This window comes from Peromyscus leucopus, chromosome 2 (assembly GCF_004664715.2).
Source record: "Peromyscus leucopus breed LL Stock chromosome 2, UCI_PerLeu_2.1, whole genome shotgun sequence".
NCBI classification, from domain to species: Eukaryota; Metazoa; Chordata; class Mammalia; order Rodentia; family Cricetidae; genus Peromyscus; species Peromyscus leucopus.
This window is the reverse complement of record NC_051064.1, coordinates 113,118,181-113,136,910: the sequence shown is the minus strand read 5'-3', so window position 1 is coordinate 113,136,910 and position 18,730 is coordinate 113,118,181. Positions and strand designations below refer to the sequence as shown.

Below are 18,730 nucleotides of genomic sequence, written 5' to 3'. Positions count from 1 at the left end.
ACACTAATTATAATACAGATACCAGGCTAATTTTCTTATCATTTTTATTACTCTGACATGACTTACTTTGTCAAAATAAACAATAATATGAGAATTATGGGTAGAACTATTTTCTGACCTAGCTTTTTCTAAAGAAAATTTAACATTTTTTAGGGCACCAAGTGAGAGAGAGAGAGAGAGAGAGAGAGAGAGAGAGAGAGAGAGAGAGAGAGAGAGCGCATTCAGACAACCAAAAACCATTTAGGATTCAGTTCCTAATTCAGTTCCTATTCCAGAAGACACTTGACCAAACCCACCTTTGCCCTGTCAGCTTCAAGGGAAAGACGATATGCCTCATCTTGCTCTCTCTTCACATTTTCTCTGGCTTCACGTTCATCCTTAAATGAAAGATTCAGGTAAAGTTTTATCTTTTTTTTTTAAAAAGAGAAAAAAAGTAAAGTGTCCTGTTTTGTTTCTAAATGAACAATTAAAGAAGGAACTTTTAAAGTGTACAGAATAAGCCAACAAGCAAGATGAGCAACCTGATACATAGCAAAAATGAGAATATCTGAATCCTAGCTCTACTGTATATAAACTAACCATGTGACCATTTGTAAGTCACTTAACTCTTGAAATCATCCATTTCCTCTGTAGTAAATTGAAACCCTATTTGTCGTATATGGCTGTTATGAGAATTAAATGCATATGAACTGTAGCAAAGCATGGAACGCTTAATTTATTTGTATAATTATGAGCTCCTCCACCCCTTTCTCTTAATTTGGAGATTTTTAGCACTGGGATTACGGATTGGGAGGAAATTTTTTAGAAGGCTGAAAGCAAAATACTCTTGTTAACCTCATTTCACACCACATCATTAAAATTTCTGTTAAGACAAAAATCTTTCCTCTTTTGGTTATTAAGTAGTTCCCTACTCCATTCATACTCAAAGCACAAGGCTAATAGAAATTATTTATGTCAAAAATGTTTTACAATTTTTCTTTCTCTCTCATATGTAGAACCTAGCCAACAACATAGGTACACGTAGAACAGTAAAACATGAAAAAAGAGAACTAGAAAGGCTAAACCTAAGAGGCTGGCCAGCCAATGAGCTTACAGCCCTGCTTGCAGTCCCCCAGCACTGGAATTACACACTCTACTGGTGAGCCTGGCTTTCAATGAGTGCGGAGGATCTGAACTTAGGTCCTCATGCTTGTGTGGCGCTTGTCTGACAGCCATTTCCAGGTCCTCTTTTAGAACACCTTTAGTTTCTAAGGTGAGGAAACCATCTACCTAAATTGAACTCTTGCTTTTATATGAAATTAAAAATCAATTCACTAACGGAATTTTTTATTTGTAAAATCCATTGGAACATCCAAAATATACCTACTTTATTATTATTATAATTATTTTTGAGATGGTTTCACTGTATAGTCCTGGCAATCACAGAGATTTGCCTGCTTTTGCCTGGGATTAAAGATATGCACTCCCATCTGAGCTGACCTTCTCCGGTGACCGGATGGCCGAACACCCTGGGTATCATGATAGAACTCTCATCCAGTGTCTGATGGAAGCGGACGCAGAGATCCACGGCCGAGCCCCAGGTGCCCAAATGGCATGAGAGAGGAGGGATTGTATGAGCGAGAGATATTGAGACCATGACTGGAAAAAACACAGGGACAAATAGCCAAACTAGTGGAAACGCTTGAACTGTGAACCAATGGCTGAGGAGCCCCCATGGAACTGGACCGGGCCCTCTGGATAAGTGAGACAGTTGATTAGCTTGAACTGTTTGGGAGGCCCCCAGGCAGTGGAGCCAGGACCTGTCCTTGGTGCACAGGCTGGCTTTTTGGAGCCTGGGGCCTATGCTGGGACACTTTGCTCAGCCTTGGTGTAGGGAAGAGGGGACTGGACCTGCCTCGACTGAGTCTACCAGGCTGGGCTGACTCCCCAGTGGAGACCTTTCCTTGAAGAAGGTGGGAATGTGGGGGGTGGGAGGAGGGAGGACGGGGGAATCCGTGGCTGATATGTGAAATTAAGTTAATTATAATATATATTTAATTATTATATATAAATTAAGCTAATTATAATATATATATATATATATATATATATATATATATAGATAGATAGATAGATATGCACTCCCATGCCTGGTTAAGTGCTTAAATTTAATAAATAACTGCACCCATAGGAGTCTAAGTTTCTCTTTCAGTCATTGTTGCATTAGGTTGAAAATAGAGTCACAAATATTTGCCCATTTCTGATTTGTTACAGAAATTTCAAAAGGCTTAACACTTTCTTTCCCTTTCTAATTCACTGTGTTCGCTCAAGACTGAGTGTGTGTTCAGCACTCTCTTAGGTGTCCCCTCTAATACCTAGTCAAGACCGGCCTTCTCCCTCAGGCCTTCTAATTCCAGTATTTGGATAATTACAAAGCAAAAACAGATATAATAATAACAACTAAAAAATATAAATAAAAATGGACCTTGAAACATACCAGAGACATATTTATCAGTATATTTTTAGCTACACAGACATATTTTCCTTTACATTTTCACTAACTCTAACTGATAATCTTTTACTCCATTCTATTTATGAGGTTTTATTGTTATCTTACACAATCAACAAGTTTGTTTCTATTTACATATTCCTTCAGGGAATTTACTATTCTGTAAACACCTTCCTTAACCCAAACACAAGTTTATGCAGAATGGCCACTTAGATATTTCATCTAAACCAGTTAATCTGTATTCAACAGTTTCTTCATCATAACTGAGGAGGGGCAATGGGCAGGCCAGCATACTTGTACACAAGTCCTGGAGTTGCCAATGGCAATCTATATGAATGGGTAAATGTTATTCTTTTCTGACATCAATTAAAGCATTGAACTCTTTATGGATCCTGTGTGCCTGTGGATAAATATATTTTCGAAATTATCTATCTTTAAAATGAAATCAATAAGTTATAAGAATAATCTTGCCCCTTTCTATATCTATAGAAACAAGTGCTATGTAAATATTTAGGATGCTTGAAATTTTAAATTGACCTTATTTTTCCTGAAATTAGTTCCAATTTCAGAATATTCTGTGTTTTCCCTTTAAAGCATTTAAGGTGTTCTCATCTACGTGTGCACACATATATAGAGGCGAAAGGTTGATGTGATGTGTCTTCTACTATTGTGCTAAACCTTAGTATTTTTTTCCTATTTATTCTCTTTTTTCTTTCCCCCCAGAGCTGAGGACCGAACCCAGGGTCACCGAGCTAACCCCCACCCCTTATTCTTCTCTTATACACTGCAACCTGACGCTAGTTCCCCTCCCTCCACTCCTCCCATCTCTCTCAGACCCTCTGCTCTGAGAGTAGGCCTCCCAGGGATATCAAGCGAACATGACATAACGAGATGCAACAAGGCTAGGCACAAACCCTCCTATCAAAGCCGGATGAAGCCACCCATTAGGAGTAAAAGGGTTCCGAGAACAGGCCAGAGAGTCAGAGGCACCCCCACTCCCACTGTTACAAGTCCCACAAAAACCTCAAGCTAACAACCATAACATATCTACAGGACCTAGTGCAGACCCATCCGGGCTCTGTGATTGCTGCTTCAGTCTCTGTGAGCCCTAAGAGCCCCACTTAGTTGATTCTGTGTGCTGTGTTCTCCTGGTATTCTTCATTAGTTTTTAAGAGAAAATCTCTCAAAGTCTGGGTTCACTGATTTGGATAGGCTCACTGGCCAGAAGCCCCTGGGATCTGCCTGCTTCTTCCCACAGTCCTGGGGTTATAGATACGCACTGCCAAGACTGGCTTTTTATGTGGGTGCTGGAAATCTATCTAACTCGAAATACTTGTGCACAGCAAATACTTTACCCACAGGTGTATCTCCAGTGCACCCTCCCCACTCCTGTCTTTCTTTTACATGTTCTATGTAGCTCTGGCTGGCCTGGGTCGCTATATAGATCAGGCTAGTTAGCCTCAAACTCATAGAGATATGCCTGCTTCTGCTTCCCAAATGCTGGTATTAAGAGCATGTGCCACCATGCTTAGATTTTTTTCAAAAAACTCTTTTTATTTTGATATTGGTTCCATGTAGTCTAGGCTGGCTTTGAACAACTGATTTTTATTGCCTCTACCTTTTGAGTAGTAAGATTACAGGCATGTGCCACCAGGCTTGTATTCTATTTTCATTTGTTTATTTTAATGTTGGGGAGTAGACCTAGGGCTTTGTACATGCTAAGAACAGGATCTACCACTGAGTTACATCCTCAGCTCCAAGTGTACTCTAGATAAATAATGATCTTTTTAGGCATAAAGCATCAATTGTTTGCAGTGAACATAGGAAAAAAGGTATAGCTCATCTACAATGCAACCCTGCCTGGTCATTGTAGACAACCGGTTGGGCAGGACTGACTTGTTATGATACTACGTACATTCTAAAAGGGACAAGCTACATCAGCTGGAAGCCATTTAAGCACAACTATAGTTCACAATATAAGTACTTTAAGTAAACAGTTCTGTTCTAAAACAGACTGTTACAAATATAAAAGGCCATTAAATACACATCTGTTGTAGAAGACTAAACCAATTAGTCACCATCCTGCCTGCTCTTCTTTTCTCCTTTCTTTTTGCCACAAATATTCATTAAGTATCATTTTAACATTATTTAACATATTTAACATTAATGTCATTAACTATGACATTAGCACTGGGGATACAAAAAAGGCCAAATAATTCACGTGTGATATCATTATCATTTTGTTAAAGAGTGTACTGATCTATTATTGTGTTCTGGGGTTAGGTTACTCTCTTCCTTAAATAATGTTGCTTTCTGTTCCATCAGCTCTATTGCTCAAAGCCCCACCTGTTTTTCATATACTTTCATAAACAGAGAAGGACCACTAAGTCCAAAGGCGCCACTTTAGAGATGGAGAATGAGGATAGATGAAGTGCATGCACCTATCTAATAAAGCTGGTTGCAGAGCTTGGATGGGAACCCAGAACTCCTGAATGCTTCCCCATCCTTTCCTTGCTCAGACCTCTTCCTGACCATCATGGCAGAAGGGCTGCTTGCAGGCATGTGGTTCAGAATGAAATTTCACAAATTTATTATGGTTTTCCCATGTGTTTATGATTATTTGTACATGGCTATATTTGTTCTTATCTTTTCTTTAGATTTTATCCCTACTTCTCCAACTGCCCTATTCAAAGTTATGTCCAATTTAGGGGATTAGAGGTAATACTGTTGAGGTACTCCCTGATACACACAGATTATACTGCATCATCAGAGTTTAAAAAAAATCCCAGGCATTGGGGTTAAACTTAATCTACAAATCTAGTTTTATAACCTGAAGTGCTTGCTCTTGGCACTACTCCTGTGGCCTACAAATGTATCTTTGTAGAGTGAATTCTAGGCCAGCCTGAGTTACAGAGTGAGACCCTGTCTCAAAAATCTGAAAAAGACGACAGACAGACAGAAAAAAAATCATAAAAAAACACTTCTGTGCATCGAAGGATGCCATTAAAAGAAAGGATGATTTACAATATGTAATTAATACTTACAAATCAAAAGAAAAAGGGCAAAGGACGCAAATAGGCATCTTTAAATAAGACCATAAATGTTCATTAAATAAGACCATTAAATGTTCATGTACTCATAGTAGTACTCACAATAGCGAGGAGGTACAAATAACCAAGTATCCACCAACAGAAAGGTGAAGATACAAATGTGGTATACACATATATGCACGCACAAAGTATTATTTAGCTATAAAAAGAAATGATACTACAATATAGATAAACATTAAGGACACTATGTTAGAGAGGATAATTATCATGTTTCTGTCTACATAAGGTACTTAGAATAGGAAGCCTCATATTATAGATCAGAGACTATAGATCAGAGACTTCTGTGGGGGAGCAGTGCTATTACCTTACTAGTCTGGCTAGAAACGCTAGTTCAGTGGTTACTCGAGTGTTCTGAACAGACACCCTGCCCTCTTCCTGAGATGACCAGAACAGGTAGCCTTTCACTGTAAGAAGTTAGCTGTATTTCTCAACAGTCTCCATCTGAAGCAGAGAAGCTTCTTCAATGAGGACTGATAACTACACTTATCTGTGGGTACAAGGATAAGTATTTAGAATGCAGTTAGCAAAGTAGCAGTTTAGAAGGTTTTCCTCTAAGATCCATGACCTCACTAGCCAGGAGAAGTTGGGTAGGTTTCCAGTAACAGACATGATTTCTCTATTTTTGAGTAGGCCTTGAGTTAATAGTACTGGCTGCTTTTCCAAAGGACCTAGGTTCAATTCCCAGCACCCACATAGCAGCTCACAACTGCCTGTAACTTCAGCTCTAGGGGATCCTACACCTGCACACAGACATACATGCAGGCAAAACACCAATGCACATAAAAAATTAAATGTAAAAAAGTTTAAAAAAATAAAGAAAAGATTCGAAGATTTTGAGAGGGGGCACAGGGTGGTACATGGAAGGGATGGGTAAAAAGGGAAAGGGAAAATGATGTAATTATATTTTAATTAAAATAATTAAAAATATATTTACATCTATCTAAGAAGTCAGCTGTAGGTTGACACTTACAGGTACTCTTTATCAGGTTAAGGACATTCTGCTCTAAATCATATCATACTCAAAGTGTTTTTAGCATTAGAAATAGATTAACTGTTATCTGTATCCACTGGGATGATTACAGGGTGAACCACACTGGTTAAATTTTGCTTGCTTGTTTGTTTAAAAGCTATCATTTTAATGATAACTTCTTTTCTGTATTGACTAACCCCTCACATGAATTCTTTCACCATCCTTCCTACGCCAAAGGCAGATGTAACTGTCTCTTACCTTAATGAACTTCAGAGAGCTGGCATTAGAGACTGATTTTAATGTATGGCAAAAAAAGAAATAAAAATCATCCATAATAGAAAGGAAGAAGTATAACTCCCTATATTCAAAAGAAAAATAGTAAGATGTGGAAAATTTATGGATTCTATCAAAATCAATAAGTGAGTCAGCAGAATATAAGACAGGAAGTAAGCAACTGCATTTGTTTAACTCTGTGAAGCTGTGTTACTTTGCCTACCTAAAACACTTGATTGGTCTAAAAAACGAATGGCCAATAGCTAGGCAGAAGAGGGAAACAAGTGAGGCTGGCAGGCTGGGAGAATAAACAGGAGGAGAAATCTAGGGAAGAGAGTGAGGAGTGAGAAAAGGAGAAGGAGAGGAGGACGCCAGGGGTCAGCCACCCAGCCATGGAGTAAGAAGGGAAGAAGGATACATAGAAAAAAAAAAAAAGGTTAAAAGATCAGAGGCAAAATGTTAAAGAGAAATGGGGTAATTTATGTTAGAAAAGTTGGCTACAAACAAGCCAAGCTAAGGCTCAACATCCGTAAGTAAGAATATGTTTCCATGTATTATTTGGGAGCTGGGTGGCAGGCCCCCAAAGAGGAAAAAAAAATAAAGAAAAAGAAAACCAAATACAGTTATGAAAGCATAAAATAGATGAAATACTGTGAAAAACACACAAATAATCTAACAGTTATGACAGCATAAAATACATGAAATACTGTAAAAAACACGCAAATGATTTGTACATCAAGGGTAATAAAACACTAAAGATCTATGCAAATAAAAAGACATCACTTTCATGAATTAGAAAAAAAATCACTGTTTTTATGACAATTCTCTCCAAAAGGTCTACAGATTCAATATAATTCCAATCAAAATACCCAAAGAAACTGACAAGCTCATCCAGACATTCACGGGAAGGAGAACAACTGCAAACTCTCCGAGAACAGCTAGAGGACCCTGACTTACCTCCAGAACTGTCATGGTGCTGAAGTAAGAACATGGCATCAGGATAAGGACAGAACAAAGGAAAAGGCAGAGTTCAGATACAGACCTATGTTCTACAAGAAACTGGTTTTTACACTGGCACCACAGTAATTTAGCAGAAAAGGATGATGCTCCAAAAATAGTGCTGGAACTACTAGATATCCATATAGCTCAAGAATTTCTATGCATAAATTTTTATTTACAAAACAACCCAAATGGATCATAAACCTCAATGTAAGATCTGCATCAATACTACCACAGGAACACAGGAAAGTACAGTGACTATGTGTTAGGAGACAATTAGATTTGATTCAACAGCATGGATACATGAAAGAAAAAAATGTTTAAGTTGAATTTAAATATAAAAATTAAAAACTTTTGTTCTCTTAAAGACAACCAAAACTTACTTTATAAAAGAGAATAAAAGACAAACTACAGATAGGGAGAAAAATCTTTACACATGGTGTCAAATAAAGAACTTTGTAACTTAGATATGTAAAGAACTCTCAAAATAAGTAATGAAAAGATCCAAGCTTAAAAATGGGAAAGATTTTCAAACCTTTCATCAATTAAAGGCATATGTAAAACAAGTGAGCCACATGAAAAGACTCTCCATTTCATTAATAAATAGGAAATGGAAACCAAAACCAGCAGACAGCACTACACACTCATTTGAATGTCTAAAACATGGTATACCAAGTGCTAACAAGAATGTGGAGATCTTGACATTCCTGCACTGTGCTGGTGAGAATGCAAAATGGTCTCCTTGCTCTGGAAAACATTTGGCAGTTTATGAAAATGTTCATACATATACCATATGACTCAAGGCTTCCAGCCCTAAGTACTTCTCCAACACAAATGAGAGAGGTGCCTATACATGAATGTGCAAATAAGCTTTCATAGAAATTTTGTGATAGCTCCCAAATAAGAAATAACCCATAAATTCTATCATTTAATGTTACAGAATTAAAAATATAAAGCTTAATAAAACCATAAATAAATAAATAAATCTGGGTGACTATAAAGAAAAGGTTCTTACACAACCGACTGATAGTAACTGTAACAAAAGAGTGCCAGACTCACAGCCTTGCAGAGTCTACTGGAACCTTACACAAAAACTACTGCAAGCCTGCTGAGTGGTATTTGTCTACAACCTTAGTACTTGGGAGGCAGAGGCAGGAGGGTGGTGCATTCAATGTCATCCTGGGTTAAGTAGTGAATGACCCGATTTAAAAATCAAAACAAAATCAAACAATAAGCCTTATAAAGATATCCAACCAGTTTGATACAGAACTAGCACAATTTGTTATTAATCCTTGTGGACAAAAATTACTGTTTCATTTTTTACTTTAGCCTTTAAAACTTACTCCAGGCCTTGGCCTATACGCATACACTCATAGTTTACCATGCATTCCCATTCTCACTGTGATGCCATTCTATTCCCCCTATGAACTGTTAGTCTTACAGACCATGAAAAATGCAAACATTATTAAAAGTAGAAGCAGGAGCTTTTGTCAAAACATTTCTTGCTCAGAATAGTTACTGGAACCTCTCATGACACTACACGACAATTTCTCTTACAATTTTAGAGAGTGGGTACACATAGCCTTTTATCAGTGATATTTACATAAATTTTAAGCCAATCATGACTGGGTCTTTGTGTTTACAAACTCCACTGATTTAGAAACTTGAAGAAGTTGGCTCAGGACTGAGTGACTTTTACTGAAGAAAGTCAACACAAAAGACCAGGGCCCAAGAAGAGAGCACTGAAATGCAGGATAAACGAGACCCGTGGCCTCGTTCCCAACTGAAAGCAGAAGAGACAGAAGAAGCTATGTAACCAGAGTGAAAACTCTCACTCTCAACTTTGCCCTGCTTTTACTCAATGGAAATTATGAAGAGGGCCGTCAGATAAAGGTTCTATCAAATGGCAGATTGAATGTCCTCCCACTGGAAGCCAACATCATTCAGAGAGATTTATGTAAAATCTTTAGTGTTTGTTTTCAATGACAAGAGCTAATCTCAGGCTCATCTCATATGTACAAATTTTATACTCATCACATTCTAGTGGCTGCTGGAGGTCAGACTTGCTCTACATATTCACAGGTTGTTTTTAAGATCCAGAATGCCTAGCAATGAATGAAATATTTGACTCTGTTGGAATAATGTACAGTAAGGTAACCACAAAACATACTGTAAATTAGAATTACTTGGCTATTTAACTGTTTTTTTTTAAATACTTAGTTAAAATTTTCAAATGCAATTATTCTTACATGCAACAGTGTTAATATTACTAGATAGTGCTTGTGTAACATTGTGAGAAAAACTAAGTGCCAAGGAACTACATATAGAGAAACAGTTAACCATGTTATATTAACTAGGTGCCACTGAACTACTTGCTATATGCGACATATATGGAAACAGTTTATCATGTTATACAAACTCCACTTTCATTAAAAATTTGATAAAAATATAAACAAAAAATTTGGAAATTGTGATATATCTACATAGTGGGATACTGTTCAGCAATAAAAGAGTGGAATGATATATACAACAACGTGGATGAATCTCAAAATATTCTGGCTATAACATATTTTAACCTTTCTCAAAATTCTATAAAATGCCAATAAACCTATACTGACAGAAAGAGCATGTGCTTTGAGTTGGTAAAAAGACAGGCAAAAGAGAGACGAAGGGGTACAAGGAAGCTTGGGGAGTGATGTACAGTTCACAATTTTGACTGTAGAAAAGATTCTGTAGGTATGTCAAACTGCAAACTTTTAAAAAAATGTTTCTTTGATGTATCTCATTTGTAGGTTTTTATTTATTCTTTAGATTTATCTTTATGAGTGGATTCCTTGCGTGTATCTCTGTGCATCACATGTATGTCTGATTTCCACATGTGCCTGGTGGCTATGGAAGTCAGACCAGCACCAATAAATGCTCTCAGCCACTGAGCCACCTCTCCAATCCCTAAACTATATACTTCTTTTAGATACAGTTTATTCCATATTAATTGTATTTCAGCAAAGCCTTAGAAAATATATGACTGACAATACTCTTTTTTTTCTTTTTCTTTTCTTTTCTTTTAATTTACTATTCAGTTCTACATAACAGCCACAGATTCCCTTGTTCTCTCCCTTGCTGCCCCCCTCCCCTTCCCCCCAGCCCACCCCTCATTCCCACCTCCTCCAGATCAAGGTCTCCCCCGAGGACTGGGATCGACCTGATAGACTCAGTCCAGGCAGGTCCAGTCCCCTCCTCCCAGACTGAGCCAAGCATCCCTGCATAAGTCCCAGGTTTCAAACAGCTATCTCATGCAACAAGCCCAGGACCTGGTACCACTGCCTAGATGCTTCCCAAACAGATCAAGCCAATCGACTGTCTCACCTATTCAGAGGGCCTGATCCAGTTGGGGGTCCCTCAGGACTGACAATACTCTTAAACATTAATGGACTAGTAAGTACTCCTTTTCTCCATATCCACACCAACATGTAGAACATTATTTTAAGATGTGTTACATTTATTTATGCTGTGGAACATTTGTTTAATGATGCACAGATGTGTTGCATTCTTTTATGTTGCATTTGTTTAACTCTGTGAAGCTGTAATCCTGTGCCTGTCTAAAACACCTGATGGTCTAATAAAGAGCTGAACAGCCAGTAGCAATGCAGGAGAAAGGCTGGCAGGCAGAGAAGGAGAAATCTAGGAGGAGCAAGAGGAAAGAAGAAAGAGCGAGACAACAAGGAGAGGAGGACTTTAGGGGCCAGCCACTCAACCACAGAGTAAGAATGAAAGTAAGACATACAGAAGTGAGAAAAGGAAAAGGCCCAGAGGCAAAAGGTAGACGGTTTAAGAAAAGCTGGCAAGAAACAAACTAAGCTAGGGTCAGGCATTTATAAAAAATAATAAGACTCGATGTGGGATTATTTGGGAGCGGGGTGGGGCCCTCCCAAAAGAGCCAAAGAGTAAAAGGGCAAAACCAACCAACACATTTTGGTGTTCCAATGTGGGCCTGTAGAAAGCTGAACACCACCACATTTGTTGTCATTTGTTTTTAGGATCTTAGCATTCTAACTGGTGTAAAATAAAATCTCAAAGTAGTTTTAATGTGTATTTCTGGTGTAAAATAAAATCTCAAAGTAGTTTTAATGTGTATTTCCCTGATGACTAAGGATGTATAAACTGGAACAGTCCCAATGAAATCAGTGTGGAGGTTCCTCAACAAGTTAGAAATACATTTTATCATATGCTGCTGCGACATAACTCTTGGGGCATATTCCTAAAGGACTCTATATCCTACTATAGAGAAACCTGCTCACCCATGTTCATTGCTGCTCTGTTCACAATAGCTAGGAAATAGAAACAGACTAGATGTCTGGTAAACTATGAATAGGTAATGAAAATGTAGCACAATTATTCAATGACATATTATGCAACTGTAAAGAATACAATTATGATGCCGGGCGGTGGTGGCGCACGCCTTTAATCCCAGCACTTGGGAGGCAGAGTCAGGCGGATCTCTGTGAGTTCGAGGCCAGCCTGGGCTACCAAGTGAGTTCCAGGAAAAGGCGCAAAGCTACACAGAGAAACCCTGTCTCGAAAAACCAAAAAAAAAAAAAAAAAAAAGAATACAATTATGAATTCACAGGTAAATGGATGGAGTTGGAAATAAACATTTTGAATGAGGTAACCTAGACCCAGAAAGACAAATACTACATGTTCCCTCTCATGTGTGGATACTAGTTTTTAATCTTTAGATACATGTGTTTAAGTTAGAGTATCCATAGAGAGCAGGAAACTATTAAAAATTCATGGAGAGGTACATTTCAAGGGGGGGGGGTAGAAAATAGGTGATATGAAGTGAGAAGGAGAAATAATGGGACAGGAAGGCTTAAATGGGTTGAGGATGAGGGGGCAGAGTAGAGAGAGTATGAAGAAGGATAAATAATACTAAAGAGCTTTGAAAATGTCATATGGAAACCTACTACTGTAGAAGCTTCCTAAAATATGCATATATACACATATAAAAAGAGTTTAAGTGGAGTTACTCTATAGTGGAGTACAATGCTACCTCCAGACACCACAGGCTATCAAAACAAAACAAAATAAAGCAAAACAAAAAACCATAGCAAACCAAAAATAAAACCAAAGCCAATGCCAGGTATGGGTTCCTTCTTATTCAATTCTTAGTCAGTGGGATCCCACAGACCTCTCCCCTCAAAGATTACAGACTAATCCCAATGTTCTTGGTTATACTCTAGAACTTGATGGAAAGATCTATTGCTGGAGATGATACATTTTTGGGTCATAGAACATGAAGAAACCAAGTGGTGTCAACCTGGAAGCTTCATCCCTACTGGCTAGCTTTCATCAGCATGGGAAGAAAATAAGCAACAGTCTTACTCAGCTGTGAATCCAGAGAACTACAATAATGACTGTCCTGGCAAGATATGCCACCTGGTACAACAGCACCACCAATGTTATAGAAGTAATCAATCTTTTTTTTTTTTTTATTAGATGTACACTCACCCCACACAAGATGAAACTCATACCTGGTACTGCTAACTGGGCCAAAACAACCTTGTGGATGGCTAGGCCCCAGGGAGAACCTAATACTATCATTCTGCTAACTGTCCCCTAAGTTCTTATCTTTATAGCCATAGATTAGCATGTCTCAACCCTCAAGAGAAGCTTCTTTTTACAGTAGATGACAATTAATATAGAGACCCACAATTGGTCAGTATTTGAAAAATCAAACTGTGAAGGGTTCAGTTCGAAATGGGACAGCTATACCATACCCCCTGCACCCAAGGCTCGGGCATCACTGCAGAAGAGGGGATTGACAGACGGTAAGAGTCAGAGATAGTGAATGTCTGCAGCAAAACAGATGCTGGACATACCATGGCCCTTGAACACATGAATTCACAGCAGCAGTAACTGCTTGAATAAGACTACACGTTTTGCATGAGATCAAGGCAGACAAAGGAGGGAAGGGCTCATTATTTCAACCTTTGGCTGATGAGCTATTGGTACCTGATGCCTGCTAGGGGGAGGAATTCAGTTTTCTTCAGGGTCATTGCCCCTGAGAGACTAACCATATTCCAGTAGACAGTCCTACACCCATGCACATACAGGCAGCACTAAGTTGCCTCAGTGGGTATACAAAAAAGAAAAAAGAACACATTAAGTAAGGAGGGAAAAGTGGAGATAGAGAAGGAGCTGAGAAAAAGGAGTGGATTTGTTAAAAATGCACTATATGTATGTATGAAGTTCTCAACCAAAAGCAAAAAACAAAACACACCAATGGATAAGGAGAAGGGAGATTAATAAAGATAATCAACTTGAAAAAAATTTCTAAATTGTAATACACAGAGATCCAAGAAAAACAAAACACCATAGAGAAGTTATAGATGATAAATCAGAATGTCTAATAAGCATTTATGAAAGGGGAACATAATGAATGAACCAAAATTCAAGGAAATGTTTCTGACTTTTCCGGTATAAGTAAGAATAAGTAGCCATAAATCATGTCATGTGGTAACTCTTGGAACATATAATATGGACATCAATTTGGAGTGTGCCAACAAATGGGTTCCACTCTAGACTGATGTCAGAACATGAACTTTAAAATGATGTCTAGGTGGATCCTATCTCACACAAATACCATTTAAGATCATGACAGGTCTTAAAGAAAGCAAGAATAATTTTGACAAAAACCTGTACTTTAAAATACATTCCACAAAAAGGCTTCCCAGTAGCCATGTAAATTATTCTCAGATCATGTCTCCTGGGGGCACACATTCTAAGAAAGAAAGAGAAACAAGAGCTGGAGTCAAACATGCATTTCCTTCCAGCAGGGCTCTGTTACATAGGAAATCCAGCTAATGCTCTGGGGTGAGGGTGGGAGGGGAACTCTGGTTTCCAGTCTGTAAAATGCTCTCATTTCCTGTCTATCTTTTATCAAATCTATCATTAAGTATTTGTAAAGGAAATATATGAAGTATTAATGAATACCCTTTCTGTATTTTTATCTAAAATTTTTAATCCTTTCAAGTTTTGTATTTCAAAGTTTACAAAGAATTTTCACACAACAATCTGGTTGGCAAAAAAGAAACCTATTAGAGATGAAATTGAGACTTAGAAAATGATTTTTCCAGGGTACCACAGCTGGTTAGAATGCTAGTACCTAACCTAAGAGGTCTTTCTGCTTTACTTCTCTTGAATCTATATTTTTTCCAAAAAGATGCAAATATACTCTTTAAGTTAGCATAAAGGACAGCCATAGAATTATTTTTCTGGGTGTAAAGAATCTGTTTCCACTTGCTACACAAATTAATGGGAATATCAAGTATAGACTTTGTTCATTTGATTACTAAGGGATGCTCCACAGAGATAATGAAGGGATGTTTAGCTCCAGCTTTATAATTTCTCTCATCCAGTAATACTGACTACTACTTTCATCAGACTATAAGTAAATTGAAGAGACTTTGTCTCTTTTATCTGTGTCTTTAGTCCTACACAATGTCTGATACCTGGTAGATTCTAAAAATACCAAGGAACAACAAATGAACATTTGGCTACACAGTTTCTTTCTATCTATCTATCTATGTATCTATCTATCTATCTATCTATCTATCTATCTATCTATCTATCTATCTATCTATCTATCTATCTATCATCTGTCTGCCTATACCCATCTATCTGTATAATCCAGGCATTACAAGGTAGAGACAAGAGGATCCCAAGAGCTTGTTGGCTGGTCAGCCTAGCCAAAAAGGTGAACTGGCTTAGTGAGACACCTTGTCTCAAGGTAATAGTGATAAAGACAATGTTTTGCTCTGTCCTTCACATGAGCACAAAAAGACACACATACTAGCATACTCATATGCATGAACTAAATACAAATGCCACACCCAATCCCACATCCCAAACACATACACATGCACTCACACCTGCCTGCCCCCCACAAAACAAACACAAAGTAAGTATGTAGGTGTACCTATATATAATGTTGGGAATAGAACTCTGGATCTCACACATGCTAGGCAAGGACTCTATAAACAAGAAATAAACCCTTTGTATTTAAATTTATATGAGCTACACTGATTTATCTACAAAATCATTAATGAATTGTTAGCACTCAAAAGCAATGTAGTGAGGACTATGGAAAAATCTAACACCCAGTATTTTTTTAGGCTCTTATTACATAAAGATTGAGCTTAAATATTAGACTTAGTGTTTACATAAAAAACTAGTTATTAAAAAACTCTAGTTAACAACAGTTTTAAACAGTGATTTAAAAACAGCCCACTGTATGATATAAAAACAGAGAGATGAATTTATACATCACAAGGAACTGCCAAGTTTTAATCGTGAAGTTGCCTTGCTAGAATGTCTCTGGAATTTCCGGTAGAGGTGTTTAGAAGATTCTTTTTCATTTGGGTAGAGGTGGTATGTGGCTGTGAGTTGAAAAGCTGGATCTAGGAGTGGTTTGCTAATTTCTTTAGTGGCGGGACTTAAAGGGAGAACTGTCTCAGTGTCTGCTTTAGAGAAAGCCAGCTAGCTTGTGAGCATCTGTATAAAGGCTTACCCATACCTGCCTGTGACGTGGGATAGAACCAACATATTTCCAAGCACCTCCATTCAAACCCTGTTCTGTTTTGCTCAGATTTGACATTTGCATTTTTCATGAGTCTCACAGTTTCCTGTTCCTCCCTATAAAACTTATTCCATCATTCAGTCATTCACTTACACATTTATAAAACACTTAGTGCACACCCAATTGACATTAGCCTTTTGTTAGAAACTGGAGACAAGACTGCTAAGACACATCCCTTTTTTTTTTTTACTAGTTGTGGGAGATAGACTATAAGCTTAGGAAGGAGGCAACATACACGAATGCCAATGATAGGCTAGTCAGTTTATAAAGGTTTCTCTTCATTCCCACAATACCACTAAAGAGCATTACTATTTTCTGACAGATAAACTGGCTATGTAGTTTGTGCAGGGTGTACCCTGTTGAGGAGTTGTGTTTGTCTACTCCAAACAGCCGTGTTCTTGCCACTAACCCCACTATCCTCAAATTTGAAAACATACAGAAACCAGTTCTTACATAGGAAAACTAAAGGGAACAGAACACTCTGGTCCACTAGCAGAATTTCCAACACAGAAGCCTAGAAGTCTGTATTTTCAACAAATGTGCTCAGTAGACTACATTTTGAAAATTAATGTACTTTAAAAGGCAAACAAAGCAAATAAATTATAACAATATTATTGTAAAGACTGAACATAGAAAGTGTGCAAAGGCTAGAGACCTAACAGTTTCTTAAATCCAAATGGTGTAAATTTCCTGCTTAAAAACCAGCATTTACTATTTACAGTTTAAAGTTCAAATTCTACCAGAATACAGATGTACACCCTATGAAAAAAAATGTACCCTACCACACATTTTTAGCTTTCCCAGTCCTTTCTATGGACAACTGCTTATTGTTTTACTGAATTATTAAAACTTCTTTGCCACGTGCATCAAGCCATGCAAAAACTATAAGCTACATCTTATTTTCAGATTTTTGCAATGTCTTCCCCTTCTTCAATCCAAATTGTAATTTTCCATTCATTCTTTCAAACTCATTTTATAGTATCATTACTACAGAAAATAGTTCCTGGATACTTAACAGATACCAATCTAAGTACTTATAACTATTAACTAATATAACCTTCACAACAACTGTAAAGCAGCTACAAACTGATATTAAAGACAGAAGAACAAAGGGCTGGAGAGATGGTCCTGTAGTTAAGAGTACTGGCTGTCTTTTCAGAGGTCCTGGGTTTGATTCCCAAGCACCTACATGGTGGCTTACTACCACCTGTAACTCTAGTCCTAGGGAATGGGATGGCCTCTTCTAGCCTTCCATGAGCATCAGGCACAAATGTGGTACACATACTTACATGCAGATCAAGCACCCATACATATAAAATAAGATTTTTAAAATGGGGGCACAAGGATTGGAGAGATGGCTTAGAGGTTAAAGAGTCCTCACTGATCTCCAGAGGTCCCAGATTCAGTTCTCAGCACCCACTTGGTGGCTCACAACCATTTGTTACTCCAGTTCCAAAATATCTGATGCCACCTTCTGCCTCTGGTATGCATTCACAGATGCAAACAAATCATTCATACATATAAAATAAAATGTCTTTTAAAAATAAAATGGAGGCATAAAAAGTTGGTGTGGTTTTTCTCAAGATTCAGGGTTTGTTAGGTGACACAGTAGGATTTGAATTCAGGCAACTTGACACCATAGCTCTTACTAAGTAACCTTCAGCCACGTCTCCTGAGACAATGAGCTTCTCTTAAGCAAAGAGTATTTACCCAGAGTTCAATTCAAACTGCATTGCTTTATGTTCTTCTGATCTATGTGCCATTTCCTACTCTTCTAAACCTCCTTCTATCCCACTTGAACATGGCCCATATCCCTTCATTTGTATCACTCTTAGTAGCTTCAGCCACAGACAAATGGCAAGCTCCCTGATAGCAGAAGTCCTGTTATCCTGGCTAGCTTGGCCTGGGCTTACCACATTGAAGACATTGGAAGAATTTTTCTGGACTGAAATATAGAGCAAGAAGCACATGAATCTGTAATGGGTAGTTTCTCCAAAGTGAAGGATAAAGGAGTCAGCAGGCAGGTATATGTTAGATATTTCCTTGACAGAAAGACATCATTTTGAAAAGCAAATGTAAAAGTGCTCTAAAGCACATGATGGTTTGTTCTCCACGGTTGGTTGGTCTTGACTTACAAAGTGAAATTCTACAGTTCAATCTCCTAGTAAACAGTAATGGGATACTCATAGGTATACACTCCAATTGATTATTGGATTAAAACTTGTATAGAAGGCTTTATCCCCTTCCTAGAT

General features: G+C 37.8%; 1 protein-coding gene across 1 annotated transcript in view; it reads right to left on the bottom strand.

Annotated features, from left to right (window-relative positions):
* Positions 1-18,730, bottom strand: part of Faf1 (Fas associated factor 1) — a 337,162-nt gene that overhangs the window by 46,389 nt on the left and 272,043 nt on the right. Inside the window, exon 16 of the mRNA XM_028888986.2 lies at positions 297-377. Coding sequence (XP_028744819.1) covers positions 297-377 — 81 coding nt within the window. The remainder of the gene's footprint in view (positions 1-296; positions 378-18,730) is intronic.